General features: G+C 40.8%; 1 protein-coding gene across 6 annotated transcripts in view; it reads left to right on the top strand.

Moving 5' to 3' along the window:
- The window catches only part of cadm1a (cell adhesion molecule 1a), a 304,829-nt gene that overhangs the window by 233,755 nt on the left and 48,626 nt on the right, over nucleotides 1-22,448 (top strand). For all 6 annotated transcript variants that reach the window (XM_066646118.1, XM_066646117.1, XM_066646115.1 and 3 more), the window contains 3 exons: nucleotides 2,299-2,451; nucleotides 7,544-7,681; nucleotides 20,079-20,237. In XM_066646118.1, coding sequence (XP_066502215.1) covers nucleotides 2,299-2,451; nucleotides 7,544-7,681; nucleotides 20,079-20,237 — 450 coding nt within the window. The remainder of the gene's footprint in view (nucleotides 1-2,298; nucleotides 2,452-7,543; nucleotides 7,682-20,078; nucleotides 20,238-22,448) is intronic.

Here is a 22,448-nt window from a genome sequence, read left to right as displayed (position 1 = left end):
CACTTTTTTTTTTTTCAAAAATGCCACTCAGGGTTTATCAGGAAATATCTAGGAGGGAAAAAAAATTCACAGACTGACAGGTTGAACTGTGAGTGAGAGAGAAAAGTCAGAAACAAATGCAAGGAGTGAGCAAAGAGAAAAATAGAGAGAGGAAGCAATGATAGAAACAAGGGAAGAAAGATGAATGCTACGAAGAGAGAAAAACAGAATGAGAGAAAGACTGAGATACATTTTGGCAGATGAATGGGGAGTGAGTGAGAGGAGAGAGAGGGGTGAGAAATGAACATTTAGGTTTTGGAAGAGAAAGGAAAAGGTGAGAGAAAGGAGAGGAATAAAAAAATTAAAAAAAAGATGACGTGAGAGATATAGACAAGAAAAGGCAAAAAATAGAGCAGAAGGGAAAAGGTGAGAATAAGAGGATAAAAAGAGGAGAAGGTGGTAAAAGATGTGAATAAAGAAGAGTGGGAGAGGGTGGTGAGAGAGGAGTAAAGAAGGAGAAAGGGAGAAATACAGATAGGGAGTGGGAATACCGAGGGACAGAGAAAGAAATAAGATGGTATAGAAAAAAAAATAGTGTGAGAGAAGACTACAAAAGTAAAATGGTAGTGAGAGATGGGGTGAAAGAGAGATCCACATAGGATATGAAGGATAGAGAAAGGACAGAATGAGAGAGTAATGAGGAGAGAAGATTAAAACGGAGAATGAGAGTGAGATAGATAGGAGAATGAGAGTAGAGAAAGGAAGATGTGAGAACGAGAGGAAGAAGGGAGAAGAGAGCGGCCGACTGAGCTTCACATGGGTTGTGGATGGCTTCAGGACGGTGGGGAGCGTGGTGAGTGATGTGGGGGTATAGACAGGAAGGAAGTGAAGAGTGTAAGGAGGGAAGGAACACAAGCGATGATAAAGACCTCGTCCCTCTTCCAGCATGTCTCCGGCTGCTTGTACGGCTTTATACTGCTTCTCTCTCTTTCTCTCTCTCTCTCTCTTCCCCTTCCTCTCCCTCCCCCTCCTCATCCTCCTCTTTGCTTGCTTCCTCTCTTATTGGCGTAGAAGTTAAAGAGCATGGCTAACCAGCTGGAGCCCAGAACAATCAAACCTCAAGCAGCAACATCAGGGGCTCCCCCCCCCCCCCCCCCTCCTCCTCTCCCTTCAGCCAAAAAATAAAATAAAAAATCTACTCACGACTTCTCATTTCTGTATTTATTTCGTCTTGTAGTTCTTTCGTTCATATTTATCCATTCTCTCTCACACTCTCCCTTTTTTGTCTCAGTCTTTTGACAAGGACAAGAACAAACAGCGTGAGTGTGAGAGAGCTCTCACTGTCGTAAATGGTGTGTGTCGCTCATGCTGCAATTTTATCCTTTAGTTTTTAGAAGAGGGATAGGTTTCTCTCTCTCTCTCTCTCTCTCTCTCTCAGCCCCACATTCATTGTGCTCCTTGGTGAAACTAGTCTAATGGACTCCTCATTATTCCTAGGGGAGAAGGGTGTAAAGAAGTGTGTTTTTTTTTTGTTTTGTTTTTTTTTTAACTCCCTTCCTAATTAGGAGAAGGACCCTGAACTTGATGCATAGAGCACAAAGTTGGGATCAGCATGTGTGCCTCTTCTTTATCAGCATCGGTCTCTCTCTCTCTCTCTCTCTTTCTCTCTCACACACACTCTCTCTCTCACACCCTGGATTCTTCTGTCAGAGAAGTGAGGCCACTCTTACTAAATTGACTGAGCAAGAAAGTGTGAAGTGTGTTTGATATTTACATTAACACACACATACACACACACACACACACACACACACACACACACACACAGAAAAGCACACCCTGCCCTCACATTCTTTACTCTAACTCGTCACTAGATTTGGACTTCTGTCTGTCTCATACTATCTCACAATTTCTCTCTCCCTTATCTTTCTCTTAGTCTCTCATCTTTCTTTTTCTCTATCTCTCACACCCTATTTTTCTTTTACTGTCACTTTTTCTTTTCTCTACATTTTACAGTTTGCTTTCAGTCTCTTTCTAACCCCTATTTTTACCCTCTCTGTTAATTCTTGCTCTCACTCCCTTTAGCTTCTCCCTGCCATTTTATTTATTGCATATTTCCTCTCTTCCTGCTCTCGTTTATTTGTTAATGTATTGCTGTGTATTTAGGTGAGATTGTATTTGCTTGGACATATGTAGAATACAGCATAGTCGGTTAGAGCATTTAAACATTTATTAATAAGTCTCAGTTATATTGGAGAAACAATGTTAATTATTATTAAAATAATCAAGTCTCTCTCTCTCTCTCTCTCTCTCTCTCAGCCCTGAAGGATGCTCGCTTTCAGCTGGTTAACTTCTCAGACAACGAGCTGCGCGTGGCTCTGTCTAACGTGTCTCTGTCAGACGAGGGGAGATATGTGTGTCAGCTCTACACTGACCCTCCACAGGAAGCCTACGCCGACATCACTGTGCTGAGTGAGAACCACACACACACACACACACATAAAACGTACTGTGCCCATTACCAGAGTCATACAGGGTCAGAATGTCATACATATGTCATACAGGGTCAGAAACCACATAATGTAGTCTATCCACATTACATAACAACTGTATTTGAGGTGAGTGAGTGAGAAATGGTATGTAATGTGATCCACTGCAAAATTATAAAGGCAAACTATGGATGTCCTGCTCTTAAGATACATTTAAAAGAAAATATATTTGGCAAAGTCATCATTGATGTCCAATCAGTGGAGGTTGGGGGGGGGGGTGTTGTGATCACAAGTATTATGTGTCTCAGACAATGATTGTTTAGTCAGTACTTTTTTTTTAATACCTCACTTATCCTCATGCCACTAGATGCTAATTGCTTCTACGACTACATTTTTAGCAGAGACTACAAATATTAAAAAAGTAAAGTAAAGATATCTCCAAATAATAAATCCCTATTTCTTTAAAGGCTTAGATTAAACTGAACACCTCACCTTCATTCGCTACAACCAGATCTATAAATATCGCATTACTCTTCATACCTATCTGTACGTACCCCTCCACCACATGACTGCAGCTCCATAGTCCCAGGATTGGTTCCTTAGGTTTAGATGTTATAAACACTGTCTGAATTCCTCCGTTTAAAATGGTGTGAGTAGAAAAGTAGTAAACGATCATGTTGCCAAGGATTTTCTTTTAAACAAACACACAATAAACAGTGAGGATCCTTTACTTTGCAAAACTGCTGTATAAAAGACTTCTCAAGGTCAGGTGTTATTTCAAATGACATCATGACTGTGATGATTCACGACCAAATAAAACACCTGCTCTTCTCTTCTGATGCTGAAGTAAGTCAATGTTAACTGCATTGACGTGGGTGTGGTAGGAACCCCAAGAGAACAGAAGTAAGCCCAGAGCCCCAGAATAGCTGAATTCATTCTCTCTCTCTCTCTCTCTCTCGCTCTCTTTCTATCTCTCTCTCTCTCGCTCTCTCTCTCTCGCTCTCTCTGTCGCTTACACACACACACACACGTTGACGAAATTAGAAGCATTAGTCTCCGTGCTCTGAAGGTGTCCTTTTCTGTTCTTTGTAATGAACAGAGGTTCAGGATTTTCAATAATGCAGCAGCTGATGTGCTTCATGAGCTGATGTAGCTAAAGAAAAAACAACAGATACATTTGAACAGGAGGCCTCTGATGAAGAGCTTTTCAGATCGTTTCAGCATTTTAAGCGGACTCCTGAGACACCAAGTCATATTTATTTATTTATTTTATTTATTTATGCGCTTATGTGAACGTGTCAAATGGGCTGAGGCCCATTTAACCAGACCCAAAGGCAAGCTGAACTCAGACCACATGTTGAGGTGGTCTCATATGGTAGGCTCCATATGGTTCATTTTCTGTTCCGGTTGATTCATGTACCATGGAAAAAAGTGGCCCTAGTTAGCTTTGCACTTTGCATTATGATTAAAGAACCTCTGTGCTTCCCATAAATACACAGCCAAGCCTTGTAGCACTAAGCTGATAAAAGCAACATGCTCAAGATAAAGACAACAATGCGTTTGTGTGAACTTCCAATAGGAAAGAAGCACACATATTAAAGCAATAAGTTATTAATGAGCAGCGAAGTGGGTGGAATGACCCTCTTTCTCCCACCTCTCAGAAAAATGCCATCCAATGCAAGTGTTTGTAAGTTGACATAACCGAACTTGATTAGTATTCTCCTCCAAGCATGTTGAGCTGTCCAATTGGTTTGTTTTACTAACAGTTGAAAACAATGCACTGCACCTCTCTGGCATCCTGTGATTGACAGAGTCCTAGCTCAGCAGTGACTACACTGGGGAAAAATGGAGGGAAAATACAGACTAAACTGGATTTTGTTTATTTTAAAATAACTGTCTGTGAAACCAGCCAAAACCTTGCTGGAGTCATTCTGCTACGTCATTACTGCAGCAGCTCTCTTAGCTGACACACAAACACACACTCTTTGGAGGGGCTGCTGAAAGCCCTCTACAATCTCCACAAACACTTCACCTGTCACATCCTATGAGGACTCAGCTGCGAGGCCTGGTGGAGCCCTTCAGAGCAATTACGTCTCGTGTGTAGAAGTGTGTATGTTTGTGGAAATTCGAGTTTTGGTATTTTGCTTTTTTTTTTTTTTTTAAACCCAGTTTGGAGAAACTCGTAGGTACTTAAAGGTAATTATTGCAAAGTGTTTGTGGGCTTTGAACAGAAGAGTGTGTGGCTGTGTGCCGATAGTTAGCTGGCTTCAGCTCCAGAGCTGTGTAGGCCCAGGCTAATGCAGCCTGCCTGAACACCATCCTGCTGTTCCACACCAGAGATCCTGCTGTTCCACACCACAGAGAGAGAGAGAGAACAAACCTGCTGTTGAAGGCTTTAAGAGTCCAGCAAATGAAATTAAAGACATTATTCCAATAATTACAAGCGTCCTAGAAAGAGGCTGTTAAATATAATTAAGTGTCCGGTGTTCCCACAGGATGGACTTACCTTCAGTCTGTGCTAAGGTACTTTATATTTAGCTTTTACTACACATGTCAAAATCCTTGTTACAACAAAGCCGTGCAGCTCCATTATTTTTATTTATTTATTTATTTATTTTTAATTAAAATAATTAATAAATGGCGGGTGCAATTTAAATGGTTAAAATGAGATAAAAAGCCTGTTTAAATTGCATTAAACGTTTTAAGTGTAATGATGGTACAAAAAAAGCAAGACAATCTCAAAATCAAAAGCTGATAATGGATAATATAGACAGATTTTTGGTGGCAAAAAAAGTAACTTGCAAATTTCCTTTACCCTGAAGTTCAAAACAGGGCCAGTGTAATCTACAACATTCTTGTTGATGAACTCATTAGAAGGATTTGGGGTCATTGCGCATATGCTTATATACTTATCCAGTTCGAATCGATCAGTCAGATATTCTGTAAATTACATTACCAGACCTCCTCTGGTAAAACTAATCCAGCTCAACCAGGGCTTAAGCCTATTAGAATAATTTAAAGTCACTGTAAATCCATACACTTCAAAGTTACAAGGGACTCCACTGGATAAATGGAATATATACATATGTACTGCATATTTCAAGAGTGGAAAATAACATGTTTTACTGTTTGTTTACAGCAAATAAAAACTCTCTGACCATCAGTATGTGGAATCTAGGATTTTTTATTTCAATCAGATTAAAGCAAGTGATTATTTCCAAACTTCAGTACTAGCATCACAATCAATTTTTTCTCCTGTAAAACTTTTAACAGAGACATTTTTTTCTCTTAAGGTGGCAACAATATGAAACTAGTAACGCTAATACAGATTATCACATTTTTTATATATTATTATTCAACACATAGTGATAGCAAAACTATTTTACAGATACCACATTTGTATTTGTAAGTGAAATATATATTTTTTTGGATGTGAGTGGAATGACAGATATGAATACTTTAACCTGCTGATATAAATAATTTGAAAGATAATTCAGTTCAGTATGTACCCATGTATTTAATTATATAGTTATGTAATCACATTTCAGTAATTATGCAAGTTAACTATTATTGACCTCTGTTTGTACACGTGTATTTGTCATAACATAACATATATTTGACCCATATTTTATAAGATCATATATTACCCAATAATCTGGACGCAGAAGTGAATACTAATTATAACCACACAGCATACTGACTTATGAGTCACAGGTTTCACTGGAAATAACTCATTTATTATTCATCAAAACAAATGAAATTCTTTCAAAATTGCATGTTCTCAATGGTTAATCAATACCATGTTGTGCTATTAATAAAGAGGAGGTATTTATTCTGTGAGTAATTGCTGTGCATACAGACTCTAATCCAAATGTAAATGCAATTCATTGTGTGACTAACTATATAATGAATGATGTAATTATGTACTCCCATTTAAATAATTATGCAACCTAAATACAGAGTGAAACAATAACTCCAGACTAAAACGGGTTAATTGTGAACATCCCAGAAAGAGCTGGTTAACTCTAATTGATCTCCAGATGTACACATGCACTATAATTACCTTGAATCTATGCCAGAACATACATTATAGTTACCCTGTTTGCTTTGCTTGTTTATGCTAACCGAACAATGCTGGAACTGATGGAAATTATCACACACAGTAAACCGGGATTGGGTTCTACTGAAGCAGGTTTTATAAAAAGTGCTTGTTTAGCTTTGCGCTTGTGTGTATGGTCTAATGCACTGGTTCACACAGTATCTTTTACAATGAGCAAAACTATGATTTCACCAAATCTCATCTATTGTGGTAAGACATTTTAGCAGTAATGTGTGTTACATATACACAAGACAGCTTTTTGTCACTGAATGCACTGTGATAGATTCCTGAACTTCACATTCAGTAAGCATATAACTATTTGGTTTAACTAACAGGAGTAAACAAATTACCACCCTCATACTCAGTGGCCATTTTATTAGAAATGCCTACCATGTAGTTGCTCTTTGTAGATTTAAAATTAATCTCTGTAGTTCATCTGCTCTGCCCATCTTTGAACAGAAAGCTACTGTTATAAGATGGAACACCATTGGCCTGATTCAGTTTCAAACACAGCTGCATTGCTCAGCTATTTGAACCCTGTGTACACTTGCTGTCCCAAACCTGCAGGGTTTGTACATTTTGAAGGTGTATAGTTAGAGTCTATAGCTGACACTTTTCCATTCAGTATTTGCCTGAGTCATCATCTAACTTCTCATTAGTGCTCAGCTGAAGGCTGGATATATTTGGCTTGTGTCTATTCTTAACTCAGCAATGATATTCAGATTCCAGCGATATGGGCCACCAAATAATATCTGCTCAGGAGTGATCATAAGGTGGTCTCTTAGGGAAGGCAGGGCTGACATACTCTGCAGAAACAAATGGGCCTGTATAGTAAACTTGTGGTAGGAATATGACAAAATAAGATGAATTTAATGGTGTTTCTAATAAATTGGAAACTCTTTGCATAACTCGGTAGCAATGTCTGTTTTGATGGTTCTCGCTGTAAAATTCGGCTGTCTCTGTGTGCCCCTCGCAGTACCACCAGGCAACCCAATAATCGAGTCCCGCGAAGACATAGTGAGTGAGGGCAATGAGACAGAGATAACCTGCACGGCCATGGGCAGCAAACCTGCCGCCACCATCAGATGGATGAAGGGAGACAAAGAGCTACAAGGTGGGTTATGACACTCACATCCTGAACACGAAACACATTGCCCCTGCCTGCCCCAGTGGTCTCCCTCTGCCCTCAAGGTCCTGTTCTTCTACTGAATGTTTTTTTGTTGTTGTTGTTGATGGTTTTTGTTTTTTCCATTTTTATAACTCCCTTTTCGGAAAGTTTTATTAGAACTATTACATTTATCGTATTATCATAAACAGTACATTAGCAATACATAACATTTACATAACTATAACAAACAAGAACATTGTCATTAATGTGTAACAAATATATAGTTAAAACTAATGCATCAATAAATATTACTTTACTTTACGGAAATAGTAAGTAAACGAACAGACTGTTATTAAACACACAGCAAGCCTGCTCAAAAAGTAATTATGAACTTATGAAGTATTAATGAATCTTTTTGCTCTTAAATATAAGGCAGTGTTAATAAGGCTACAAGGCACCTACATAAGCTTGTCATCATGACTGGCCAAAGGCCTTATGCAGATGTCAAGTGGCCGTATGAAGACAGGCTCTACAGCAAATTAATTACCAAATATGTTAGAGTATATTTTTTATAAATCCATGCAGAATTTTGTGTAATGTCATTATTTTCCACCGTTTTAGGGCCAGTCATATACAGTACTGTGCAGAAGTCTTAGGCACCTAAGATAATTATATACATTGAAACTAATGTCTTCTCACTAAGCGTGGTGCTTGTATAAAGTTACATATAATCCGAGTTATATATAACCAAAAAAATAATATAAAACAAAAAAGAATTAAAAGATCTTTTTTTTGCTATAAAGGAGTAGGTTTGAGTGAGTTTGAAGAACAATGTTTTGTACAGATTCTCCTTGATCGCATTAATTTGTTAAATCAACAGCACATATTTTTTAAAATCATTGCTTATTAACCTGTAAAACTAGGTATTGGATGATAATCTCAAATAATACAGACTGCCACTAGGAGAGATTTGGAAAAAGTTAAACCAACACATTCACACACAGAATATCACACTTACTGGAATAATGTTATTTAGCTTTATTCTAATGTTGGGCGTTATTTGTTGTTTGCTTGTTTTTTTAGCAAATAATACTGCTTTGATAAATAGCTTTTTAAATCTTATAATCTCTGGTGCCTAAACCTTTTGCACAGTACTGTATGTAAATTGTCCAGTGATTATTGGGTGAGCAATAATGAATTTAGTAAGGTTATTTATTTATTTTATATTCATACAGTTTGCTTAGTGTTGTAATTGGTCCATAAATGAATATGTTTGCCAATGTATTTGCATACTTATTATGAAGCATGCACTAGACATCACTGCCTAGATTTACTTCAGTCCTTAGTTTGTCTCCTACTCATTACATCATAAACCTGTTACTTATGAATTAATGGATTTAATGAATATTTCAGTATGGTTATGCAATTATAATGGAGTGTTCATGTGTTGTTTGTGAATATGCCATGAATGTTTGCTCTGCACACAGTTACTGCAGAGCACTACCCTGTTTTCTCATATTGCCAGAATTTTGTATATAACATTTAATGTTTCATAACAATAGGACACTCATTGTTTCATGTACAGTTCCAGTCAAACGTTTGCGCACACTGTTAAATGTATTTCAGTCATTTCAATCCAAAGGTAAGCTGTGTCCTTAAAAAGAAATAGAGGTTTTTTTTTTGTTTTCTTTTGGAGCAGACCAACATCATTTTCCCCAAAATAGTGCAGTAGTTTGAGTTTGTATGGTGTATAAAGTGTGTGCTACTTGCTGAACACAACTCTAAATCCCTCCATCTTTTATTTGGAGACCTCCTCCTGACTGATTGATCGCCATAGTGTAACATCAATGCCCACTGCACTACATGGAGCCTCTAGTGGTGCTGAGATATTCACAGACTTCTTTTTAAGCACATTTTTAACAGCGTGTTTCACTGTAGTTTGATTTCGTTTAGTATCGGCTGGCTTCGTACTCAAAATTCTTGAAATGTCAATTCAAGTTTTCTTTGTTACATACTTCAATATAACTTGTATACAATGGATCCAAATGTCATGCCACAGGCACATGGCCCATGCCACTAAGGCACGGTGGCTTAGTGGTTAGCACGTTCGCCTCCCAGCGCTGGGATCTTGGGTTCAAGTCCCATCTGGGTGGAGTTTCCATGTTCTCCCCGTGTCTGCGGGGGTTTCCTCCCACAGTCCAAAAACATGGAGGGTAGGTGAATTGGCTTCTGTCTAATAACTGTCCTGGTTTGTGAGTGAATGAGTGTGTATGTGAATGAATGTCTGTATGTGTGAGTGAATGAGTGTGAGCCCAGATATGGATTGGCACTCTGTCCTGGGTGAAACCCTAGTGCCCGATATAGTCCTCCAGGTGGACGGTTGTTCCTGGTCGAGAGTACGTGTACTCTGTGCGCGTTTGGCTGCCGCTTCTCACCAGTGTGTGTGTGGATTGAGTGTTCTGAGCAGTGTGGATTGTAAAGCGTCCTTGGGTGTCTAGAAAGGCGCTATATAAGTGTAAAGATACATACATACATACTTAGTTGTTTCTTTATTTAAGAAACGTGTAGCTTAAACAATATATGTGCCAATCAAGATGAAGGCACAGTACATATACAAAGGACAAAAAAAATAAAAAAACTTGTATACAGACTACACAAGACAACAAAACAATATACAGCTGGACACCAAAGCAGCGTATTCTGTATGTCCAAATGTTTGTAGACAGTGTTTATAATGACTGAATTTACCTACTGTACCTCCGGTGGTCACAGATGTTCCGTTTTGTGTTCACAGCTTGTCCATCATAGACAAGCTTAGATTTAAATGAGGCATTTGCTGCATGAGCCTCATAGGCTGTGGAGCTGTAGAACTATTTTCTGGAGAAGTAGAGCTCCATTCAGAACATTTTGGGCTTAGCTGGAATGTATTTGTGACTCAAAACATATCAACTTATATCAGCATCTTACTACCTTCAAGTTTTCATAGATGAATACCATCAAACCCACAGAGAGCTGTTCCAGCATCTACAGGGGTTGGACAATGAAACTGAAACACCATTTAGTGTGGGAGGTTTCATGGCTAAATTGAACCAGCTTGGTGGCCAATCTTCATTAACTGCACATTGCACCAGGAGGAGCAGAGTGTGAAGGTTCAATTAGTAGAGGGTAAGAGCACAGTTTTGCTCAAAATATTGCAATGCACACAACATTATGGGTGACATACCAGAGTTCAAAACAGGATAAATTGTTGGTGCATGTCTTGCTGGCGCATCTGTGACCAAGACAGCAAGTCTTTGTGATGTATCAAGAGCCACGGTATCCAGGGTAATGTCAGCATACCACCAAGAAGGACAAAACACATCCAACAGGATTAACTGTGGACGCAAGAGGAAGCTGTCTGAAAGGGATGTTCGGGTGCTAACCCGGATTGTATCCAAAAAACATAAAACCACGGCTGCCCAAATCACGGCAGAATTAAATGTGCACCTCAACTCTCCTGTTTCCACCAGAACTGTCTGGGAGCTCCACAGGGTCAATATACACGGCCAGGCTGCTATAGCCAAACCTTTGGTCACTCATGCCAATGCCAAACATTGGTTTCAATGGTGCAAGGAGTGCAGATCTTGGGCTGTGGACAGTGTGAAACCGGTATTGTTCTCTGATGAGTCCACCTTTACTGTTTCTTTACTGTACATCCGGGAGAGTTACAGTGTGGAGAAGCCCCAAAGAGCATACCACCCAGACTGTTGCATGCCCAGAGTGAAGCAAGGGGGTGGATCAGTGATGGTTTGGGCTGCCATATCATGGCATTCCCTTTGCTCAATATTTGTGCTAGATGGCTGCGTCACTGCCAAGGACTACCGAACCATTCTGGAGGACCATGTGCATCTAATGGTTCAAACATTGTATCCTGAAGGTGGTGCCGTGTATCAGGATGACAATGCACCAATACACACAGCAAGACTGATGAAAGATTGGTTTGATGAACATGAAAGTGAAGTTGAACATCGCCCATGACCTTCACAGTCACCAGATCTAAATATTATTGAGCCACTTTGGGGTGTTTTGGAGGAGCGAGTCAGGAAATGTTTTCCCCCACCAGCATCACGTAGTGACCTGGCCACTATCCTGCAAGAAGGATGGCTTAAAATCCCTCTGACCACTGTGCAGGACTTGTATATGTCATTCCCAAGACGAATTGACGCTGTATTGGCCGCAAAAGGAGGCCCTACACCATACTAATAAATTATCGTGGTCTAAAACCAGGTGTTTCAGTTTCATTGTCCAACCCCTGTAGTTTAAAGAGAGACAAACTTCCTGTGTACACTGTGAAATAGTAGATAAGCAGGTGTCCACACATTTTTAAGGCAAACATTTGTCCGTATTTATTGGAAATGTGTGTTGAAGACAAGTATAAATATTGAAGCTGAGGCCAAAACCAAAATTTAAATATAACCCCATCCCAAGAACCTCAAGAAACAATTAGTTTTTAGCTGCCAACAAGTGTAGAGCATATGCAGAGCTTCTTCAGGCCTGTTGGAAAAGCATCCCAGGTGGCTCCTCATGTAGCTACTTGAGAGAATGCCAAGAATGTGCAAAGATGAGCCACTCAAGGCATAGAGTGGTTACTTCGAAGAATTGGAAATATGAGGTTTAGTCTGTTGAACAGTTTTCCACTCATTTTGTAATTATGTGTGTTTTATTTAATAGCTGAGCTTGATAAAGGTCTTGCAGCTGTATATCAGCTGTATATCTCTACATGAGACTATATTGTAATGTACTGTAAAATCTAAGAAATAGTGTAGTGTGAAAATTGTGCGCAAATGTAAGAATAACCCAAAACCCTTCATGGCTTGGCAGCTCCACGTCTTTTAACTGGTGCTGTAGGATTTGGCTGCTCTATTGAGAGACTCGCTGTTCACTGTTGAACAGCTCCTCATCTGAAAGGTCCTTGCAGCGCTTGCAGCTCAGTGCAGGAGAGCCGCTGAGACAGAATGAAAGACAGCACTGAGACACCGGGCTGTCTAGACAAGAACACATTACCTGTTACAGAGCAGTGGAGCTATTGAACAGAACAGAACCACAACCAGGCACTGATCCATGACCCACACGTGAATTTGCACTGTACAGGACTGGTGTAAATTTATGACAGAAAAGAAAGTCTGTATTTTTTATGTCTGTAAATGTGCCAAAGTTAAATTATTTGGCCCATATCTCAATATTATTAATAAGTAATTTAGCCACACAATGCACACACCAGTTTCACAGTATATTAGAAGTAAAAGCACTCCAGTGTAGGTGTAGATATGGTAAACCACGAGATTCTTAGCAAATATATGAAGAGCTTATGTTGTTCTTAGTTGTATATGTGAAATTAATTTTGGCCGCATTTTTTAAATGATAATTTTAAAGTGTCATCAAAGACCTACTTTTACTTTTAAGATTGTTCTAACACACAATATTCTTTTTTTCTGGCATTGATCTGAGTGACGCAGCCATTAAAATGTTGATATTGTCATCATGGTTAACAAATAGAGAGGATAATTTGGAGGTAGGCTAGTCCTCCCTATCTACCTGTGTCCCTACACATTACTAGGCAACACAGCTGATGGAGCAGTTAGCCCTCTCCTCTAAGCATGTTAAGTGTTCCAGTAACATTGTGTTAATGGCAGGTTGAAAAAATGTGGTGGAATCACTTAAATGAAGAATGCTCTATCCAGTGGTTTCTTTTTTCTTTCTTTTTTAATGTATAAATATATACTTATATACACTTTTCTAGATATCCAGGGAATTTTTACAGCCAAGACTACACTGGACACCATTCCATTCACCATTTAATACACACACACACACACACTGACAAAAAGCAGCAGCCAAACGTAGCGTACACAATGTACTTTCAACCGGGAAGATAGCTGCTGGAACGTTTTCCCCTTGAAAGTAATTCCACTGAACGATTCTCCCATTGTATTATGTTGTCATATTAGAGCTGTAGGGGTCACACAAACTAAGGTTAACTGAACCTGAATCAGTGATATACACTCTTAAAACAAATGTACACATATTGGAACTGTTTTCAAGGGGAAAACATCCCAGCAGCTGTCTGTAATATCTGCCATGGTATTATATAAATATACACCACACTATATAATTTATTAAAATGAATGATTCAGTAAAAAATCTAATATTTAGAATTCCCACTTACCCTAGATATAACTAGTCAGCCTCAATATGTAAGGAGCCTTTAATTTAAAGTTGAATCTGTCAGTTGTGTTCTATATCTTGGCAGAGTATGAACAAAATCACCTCTGGACTAGGGAGGCTTATCTAAAAACATTGCTGTTAATGTGGAGGAATATAATTTAAGACCCTCTAATTTACAACCGAATTTTTGAATACCAGGTGATTTTTTTTACTTTGAATTTTTACAGTTCAATTTTAATAAAGTGAACAAAGGCATGTTTACAGAAACTATCACACATGGTGGCTTGTTGTCACACATGGAGGCATGTTCACCTCCCAGCACTGGGTTCAAGTCTCATTGGGTGGAGTTTCCATGTTCTCCCTGTGTCTGCATGGGTCTCCTCCAGGGTCTCCGGTATATATAATATATCCTTGGCTATCTAGAAAACTGTATGTAAGTGTAATCATAAATTAAAATTAAAATGAAATAAAATAAATAACAAAAGCACAGGATAATGCATACACACTTTAAGAAAAGGATAAAATTGGAGAAAATAATGTGCAACATTTTACTACTGTAGGTGTTCTGACTACATAATACCTACATATGTCTTTCCTGACACCTGACACATAACCATCTATAAAGGATCAAATTTAGTAAGTCTTATCAGACCTGTAACATATCAGAATACACCTTTATAGACCCACCCTTCAGTAAGGTGTTAACATTATTAGAAAAGTAATATAATGGTATCAGTTGCAGTTGTGTAGGTTACGTTTACTGTCCTTAAAAATAGGTGTGTTCTCCCCGTGTCCGCATGTGTTTCCTCCGGGTGCACCGGTTTCCTCCCACAGTCCAAAAACACACGTAGGTAGGTGGATTGGTGACTCAAAAGTGTCAGTAGGTGTGAGTGTGTGAGTGAATGTGTGTGTGTGTTGCCCTGTGAAGGACTGGCGCCCCCTCCAGGGTGTATTCCTGCCTTGCGCCCAATGATTCCAGGTAGGCTCTGGACCCACCGCGACCCTGAACTGGATAAGCACTTACAGATTTGTAGTCAGTTTTCTAAATTTATGTTCAGATTTTAGTTTTGTAATTGCTTTTATTGTCTATTTATATGTGTGTTTATTTATTGTGTTCTTGCTCTTTAGTTGTCTCTGCCACCCATTATTTGGATTCTTGCTCAATAAAACAATCCCACTGATATGTTACAGTTACAGAAAACGCTTCTTTAATCTAATGTTCCCTACCTGATCTTTTTCTCCTGTAGTGGTTTAACACAGTGGCCAGTCTGACAGCAGTCACAATGTACATTCTCCTCAGAGAGATGGACACTGGTGTATGGATATTCTGCACTCGTTTGGAGAAATGAATTGATGGATGTGGAGGGGGGGTGGAACTGAGTGAATGAAATAATGGAGTATAGAAGAGACTCGAACAGACCAGCACTGGCACACAGTGCTTGGAAATTGCTTTTGGCCCCAGCGCCTTGCGGATTTATTTTTAATTAAATGTCCTCATCATTCAGCCTAATTACCTTTAGGATAATCGGGCTTTTTTAAATATCATTTAAAGGTTACACCCATCCAGCCCTAGAATGTAAACTCAGCTGCCCCTTCACGCAAAGCCCTGGACTCTTACATTCTCTCTCTCTCTCTCTCTCTCTCTCTCTCTCTCTCTCTCTCTCTCTCTCTCTCACACACACACACACATACTCAGACTATCTCTCTTGTTTTGTGCTGCTTTTCTTTTATTATATTTCTCTTTTACACTGGGCCTCAGCACTGATACCCCAGCGCCAGTAAGACAAGTTTAAATGAAAGTCAAGGAACAATGGAGTTAAAAGCGTCCAAGTTCTTAATCTCCTCCTGCCAGACATGAGACAGAGCTGGTGGGGGATGTAGGGGGTGATGGCCAGCAGGGGCCCAGTCCGTCTTCAGCCCAGTGTCTACACAAATATAACCTACCATTTCAATTAGCCTACCTCTGCTAAATAACTCAAGTGGTGGGAGGAAATGCTCCTTTTTTTTTTTTTGCAAAGACATGGCATTCAGGAAAAGTTTCCTGAGCAGCCCAAGTTCACCTCCAAATGCTCAGCTCTTTCCCACTAACGAGGCCAAATTACAATGGAACATGGGAAAGGATGGAAGATGAAGGGAGTGCTGGAAGAGAGAGAGAGAGAGAGAGAGAGAGAGAGCAGGATCTGAGCAGGTTAAGTGCTGAAATCAATAGGGGCGGGATTTCCTTTGATGTTCAGCCCTACTGTAGCAGCCCTAATCAGAGCTTGCTTTTTTTTTGCATTTCAAAAAACACAGCGATGTTATTGAGATGAAGCAAAGTGTGAATGACAGTGATTGACCTGTGATTATCCTTCTATCCTCTGTGATTGGGCCATTGTGGAAGGGTTGACGTCGCAATGAGAAAAACACCAGCTCTATTAGGGCACTCCTCAAGCACCAGCACTGATCACAATCTGGGACATTTCTTCCTTGCTCTGATTATCTTTTATTTCATTTAGGAATGATGCGTGCAGTTAGACTGAGCTGCAATGTAAGGCTAAAGTCTGAAGAGAACAGTTTAAAAGTGCTGCAGTGTTCAGTGTTGTTATTATGATGTGAAATTCTAGTCATTAATAGTGTACTGATGTGGATTATGGGTTAATGTACTGATGCAGATTAATGGTCAGTGTGTTATCAGCGATGTGCACAAAAGCTGCACAAACCTGACAGCAGTTGAATTAGCCCAACCTGTAGCTCTCATTATGTTCTGGGTTGTGTGTTGTCTTTTGTGTATTGTCTGGGTGTTGTGGGTTGTGTGTTGTCTGTGTGTTGCCTGTGTGTTGTTTGTGAGTGGTCTGTGTGTTCTGGGTTGTGAGTGGTCTGTGTGTTCTGGGTTGTGAGTGGTCTGTGTGTTCTGGGTTGTGTGTTGTCTGTGTGTTCTGGGTTGTGAGTGGTCTGTGTGTTCTGGGTTGTGTGTTGTCTGTGTGTTCTGGGTTGTGAGTGGTCTGTGTGTTCTGGGTTGTGTGTTGTCTGTGTGTTGTTTGTGAGTGGTCTGTGTGTTCCGGGTTGTGAGTGGTCTGTGTGTTCTGGGTTGTGTGTTGTCTGTGTGTTCTGGGTTGTGAGTGGTCTGTGTGTTCTGGGTTGTGTGTTGTCTGTGTGTTCTGGGTTGTGAGTGGTCTGTGTGTTCTGGGTTGTGTGTTGTCTGTGTGTTGTTTGTGTGTGGTCTGTGTGTTCTGGGTTGTGTGTTGTTTGTGTGTGGTCTGTCTGTTCTGGGTTGTGTGTGGTCTGTGTGTTCTGGGTTGTGTGTTGTCTGTGTGTTGTTTGTGTGTGGTCTGTGTGTTCTGTTTTGTGTGTTGTTTGTGTGTGGTCTGTGTGTTCTGCTTTGTGTGTTGTTTGTGTGTGGTCTGTGTGTTCTGCTTTGTGTGTTGTTTGTGTCTGGTCTGTGTGTTCTGCTTTGTGTGTTGTTTGTGTCTGGTCTGTGTGTTCTGCTTTGTGTGTTGTTTGTGTCTGGTCTGTGTGTTCTGCTTTGTGTGTTGTTTGTGTGTGGTCTGTGTGTTCTGCTTTGTGTGTTGTTTGTGTCTGGTCTGTGTGTTCTGCTTTGTGTGTTGTTTGTGTGTGGTCTGTGTGTTCTGCTTTGTGTGTTGTTTGTGTGTGGTCTGTGTGTTCTGGGTTGTGAGTGGTCTGTGTGTTCTGGGTTGTGAGTGGTCTATGTGTTCTGGGTTGTGAGTGGTCTGTGTGTTCTGGGTTGTGAGTGGTCTGTGTGTTCTGGGTTGTGAGTGGTCTGTGTGTTCTGGGTTGTGAGTGGTCTGTGTGTTCTGGGTTGTGAGTGGTCTGTGTGTTCTGGGTTGTGAGTGGTCTATGTGTTCTGGGTTGTGAGTGGTCTGTGTGTTCTGGGTTGTGAGTGGTCTCTGTGTTCTGGGTTGTGAGTGGTCTGTGTGTTCTGGGTTGTGTGTTGTTTGTGTGTGGTCTGTGTGTTCTGCTTTGTGTGTTGTTTGTGTCTGGTCTGTGTGTTCTGCTTTGTGTGTTGTTTGTGTGTGGTCTGTGTGTTCTGCTTTGTGTGTTGTTTGTGTCTGGTCTGTGTGTTCTGCTTTGTGTGTTGTTTGTGTGTGGTCTGTGTGTTCTGCTTTGTGTGTTGTTTGTGTGTGGTCTGTGTGTTCTGGGTTGTGAGTGGTCTGTGTGTTCTGGGTTGTGAGTGGTCTATGTGTTCTGGGTTGTGAGTGGTCTGTGTGTTCTGGGTTGTGAGTGGTCTGTGTGTTCTGGGTTGTGAGTGGTCTGTGTGTTCTGGGTTGTGAGTGGTCTATGTGTTCTGGGTTGTGAGTGGTCTGTGTGTTCTGGGTTGTGAGTGGTCTCTGTGTTCTGGGTTGTGAGTGGTCTGTGTGCTCTGGGTTGTGTGTTGTTTGTGTGTGGTCTGTGTGTTCTGCTTTGTGTGTTGTTTGTGTCTGGTCTGTGTGTTCTGCTTTGTGTGTTGTTTGTGTGTGGTCTGTGTGTTCTGCTTTGTGTGTTGTTTGTGTCTGGTCTGTGTGTTCTGCTTTGTGTGTTGTTTGTGTCTGGTCTGTGTGTTCTGCTTTGTGTGTTGTTTGTGTGTGGTCTGTGTGTTCTGCTTTGTGTGTTGTTTGTGTGTGGTCTGTGTGTTCTGCTTTGTGTGTTGTTTGTGTCTGGTCTGTGTGTTCTGCTTTGTGTGTTGTTTGTGTGTGGTCTGTGTGTTCTGCTTTGTGTGTTGTTTGTGTGTGGTCTGTGTGTTCTGGGTTGTGAGTGGTCTATGTGTTCTGGGTTGTGAGTGGTCTGTGTGTTCTGGGTTGTGAGTGGTCTGTGTGTTCTGGGTTGTGAGTGGTCTGTGTGTTCTGGGTTGTGAGTGGTCTGTGTGTTCTGGGTTGTGAGTGGTCTGTGTGTTCTGGGTTGTGAGTGGTCTGTGTGTTCTGGGTTGTGAGTGGTCTGTGTGTTCTGGGTTGTGAGTGGTCTGTGTGTTCTGGGTTGTGAGTGGTCTATGTGTTCTGGGTTGTGAGTGGTCTGTGTGTTCTGGGTTGTGAGTGGTCTGTGTGTTCTGGGTTGTGAGTGGTCTGTGTGTTCTGGGTTGTGAGTGGTCTGTGTGTTCTGGGTTGTGAGTGGTCTGTGTGTTCTGGGTTGTGAGTGGTCTATGTGTTCTGGGTTGTGAGTGGTCTGTGTGTTCTGGGTTGTGAGTGGTCTCTGTGTTCTGGGTTGTGAGTGGTCTGTGTGTTCTGGGTTGTGAGTGGTCTGTGTGCTCTGGGTTGTGTGTTGTCTGTTGTGGGCAGGTTCTGCAGGTCAGTCCACCCAGGCCATCATTTCATAAAGCACAGACTGTGAACCAATGAGTCCAGCTAACAGCTCCTGACAGCAAGCAATTTGGGTTGATTCAGCCCTGCTGACCGATGTGGAGGACATTCCTTCCTCAGCCGACTCCCAAGGTTGTGCTTCATGTCCCGCTGCAGCGGGCTATTAACTCTACACATGTTGTTGATGTGCTGAGTTACAGTGTGCTACGTATCCTTGAGACACATTTAGTGTCTGTGCAAACAGGCCATTTGCATTCTTTATGCTGTTGTTAACCTGGCTGAATGAACCTGGGAAGATTTCAGGTGATGCACTCTGCAAACTGCTGATTTTTCTCCATCAATAACCCTGAAGAAATGTACAGTTAATAAAGAGACCATGGAGGGGTCTGGGGGTCTGGTGATAGATAAACTCATAAATATATTCTGGTAACTTTGTGTCTTAAAAGAACTGATTGTTCCGCCTTAAATCATGCATCTTTTACATTCTGGTGTCAGTCCAGCTTAATTGGTATAACACTTACATTTTCACTCCAGTCCACCTTAAATGATGCACCATTTCCACCAAAGTCTGGCACTTCGGCATTTTATTTGCATATTCCATTCCATCTTATGGTACTGCCTTTACTTTCCAGCACCAAGGCATGATGTGGCAGTTTTATGTCTGTAGAAAAGACCTGAGTGTTAATCCACATGAACAGAGGTTATAAATCCCTTATCTATAATGTTCTTTTTAGAAACAGAGAAATAGTTCCTCTTGGTGACGCTGCTCTGCTGATCGCCACCAGAGAATGAGGGATACAAACAGTGATTAACTGTCTATTTAGGCCATGTTTATCTTTGTTATTTTCTGAGTTTTGTCTTTTATCCAAAACTGAAAGAGCCATTTTGGCATTTTTTTATGGTTTTCTCTCCCTCCCTGTTTTGTGTCTCAGGGAAGTCAACAGTGGAGGTCACATACGACAAGATGTACACTGTGACCAGCTCGTTACGGCTTACAGTCACAAAGGAAGATGATGGAGTTCCAGTGGTCTGCATTGTGGACCATCCAGCAGTCAAAGATTTCCAGGCCCAGAAATACCTAGAAGTACAATGTAAGTTGACTGGTCAAATGTGGTTTAGTTATGACCACTGTGAAGAGATTATGCACTGTCATATCATCACTGTCCACTCTCCATTTCTGTGGATATTTAGTTTAATAATATATTTGAACACAGCAGCTGTCCTCCACATTGTGTGCATATTTCATGATGAGAGGAACAATGGAAATGCTGCAGAATTTACATTGACTTCCATTGAAAGTTAACAAGGTTTTTTCTTTATTATTATTATTATTATTATTTTGGTGATACGTGATGTTCCGTGGACAGTGACAATATGTTTATTAGCACCTTAATCCAGTTCTTAAGACAATATTCAACAAATAATTAATGTTAAATGAATGATCAATAATTTGGGACTGTGGACCTAATATGTAACTACGAGAATCCACATTCATGCTCTGAATGTTAAAGAGGTGTTAAAATATCTGCATAGTGCTCCAGGTGATTTATAGCAATGCTGTGTCTGATCCACTCCTACCATCACAATACACGCTAGCACACCACCAAGATATCAGTGGCACTACAGCGCTAAGAACCATCCACCAGCTCTGGTCTGTGCTGTCCTGACCATTGAAGAAAACTATGAAACGTGGCAAACACAAAAAAAAATGAACTACTCTCTCTAATCATAGAATTATTAGGAGTAGTTTCCCTATACGGTCAGTGGAGCAGAAAGAATGGACAGTGAGCGTAGAAACAAGGAGGTGGTGTTAATGTTATGGCTGATCAGTGTTTATAGTGTCAGTACATATTGCACAGATAAAGTGCAGCAGTGATCTTGGTCATAATTGTTGCAGGGGGGGGGGAAACAACCAAAAAAAAAAAAAAACAAAACGGTATGATTCCCAGCTCCAAATAAGAGTGCTATGCTAGACTTCTAGCTCTGCACTTCCTGCTCTACATTTGTAGCATGATTGCAATTTTAAGTCGCCCTGGATACTTACATCTTAAAAATGCCTTGAATGTAAATGAATTTCACTTTAAAATGAAAGTCAAATTTTCATAAAGCTCTTGGCTGAATTTTGCTGCTACTAATTCTGACATCAATACAGCAAAAACTAATTAAATATATTGTGGGGGTAAACCTATGGCGGTATACATGGTAAATTAAGTTCATTCAAATATCATTTAAATATAAAACAAAACGATAAAATAATAATAACAACGCTGCTTGCTTCCATTTTGTTGGCATGTAGTTTTGTTGAGCGGAGGCTGAAAGATTACAGCCGCCGTGCTCCAGTAGCTCAGCCCTGACACGGTGTTACACTGCTGCTCATCCAGCCTCTGGTGGTCAAAGGGCCTTGGATGGCAGGCCTTGGGCAGTGGCCCTGTACTTCTAGGTGCTGCTGACGTGGTTTTAAAGGATTTTTTCTTTTTCTTTTTTTTTTTTATCTTCTCTTTGTTTATATCTTCATTGTGTGCCAAGCCGAGCCTATCCCTGCCTGCTACATTTACTCATGGAGCATTGACTGAAAAACTGTGTTTTTACCTGACCTTTCCCTACCACAGACAGCCCAGATCAGATCATCATACTGCCTCCTGCCCTTTAGACTCCACTGAGCTTAAAGCACAAGGAGAAAAATATCAACTCCCTCCATCCATGGCGTTTAAGCAGCTGGAGTGGGGATGATGTGTGCTCTCTCTCTCTCTCTCTCTCTCTCTCTCTCTCTCTCTCCCCTGAAATTCACCCACACGCTGTGGCTAAACAATCAATGGGAAAAATCATCGAGCAAGGGCCAGCGTTAATGGAGTTCATTTAGAGAATAGAAAAACATTGGTGTGGATATTAAATAAGCCCAGAAATATTGATGGCCGTGCCATGCAAACAGTTTCGCTTTGCTGCTTGGCAGCACCCTCCTCCACCTCTGGGTCATGGGTTTTCGTGGTGCTCCAGGGAGATGAAGGGCTCAGAGCTGGCGGTGCTTGAGAAACATCACCACGGCAAATGGTTCTGTTATTAAGGCCAGAGCAACCTTTCAGCTGGGTGCCCTCCAGCCACAGTGAAGCGAGCCAAGCCGGAAGAGTGCAGTGGCGGCGGAAGCTCTCGAGCACCTGAGCACCCAGGAGAGGAAGCTTCAGAGAGGAAGTGATACAGGGGCGCCTTCAAAGCGGGAACGTCCGCTCGCAGCCTTTCATGCGAAGGGCTTGAAGATAAGAGGAGGGAGAAATGGGAAGCGTCTCAGTGCTGCCTGAGACAAAACA

This window comes from Hoplias malabaricus, chromosome 15 (assembly GCF_029633855.1).
Source record: "Hoplias malabaricus isolate fHopMal1 chromosome 15, fHopMal1.hap1, whole genome shotgun sequence".
NCBI classification, from domain to species: Eukaryota; Metazoa; Chordata; class Actinopteri; order Characiformes; family Erythrinidae; genus Hoplias; species Hoplias malabaricus.
The sequence above is the reverse complement of the archived record's forward strand: the minus strand, read 5'-3'. Positions and strand labels throughout refer to the sequence as shown.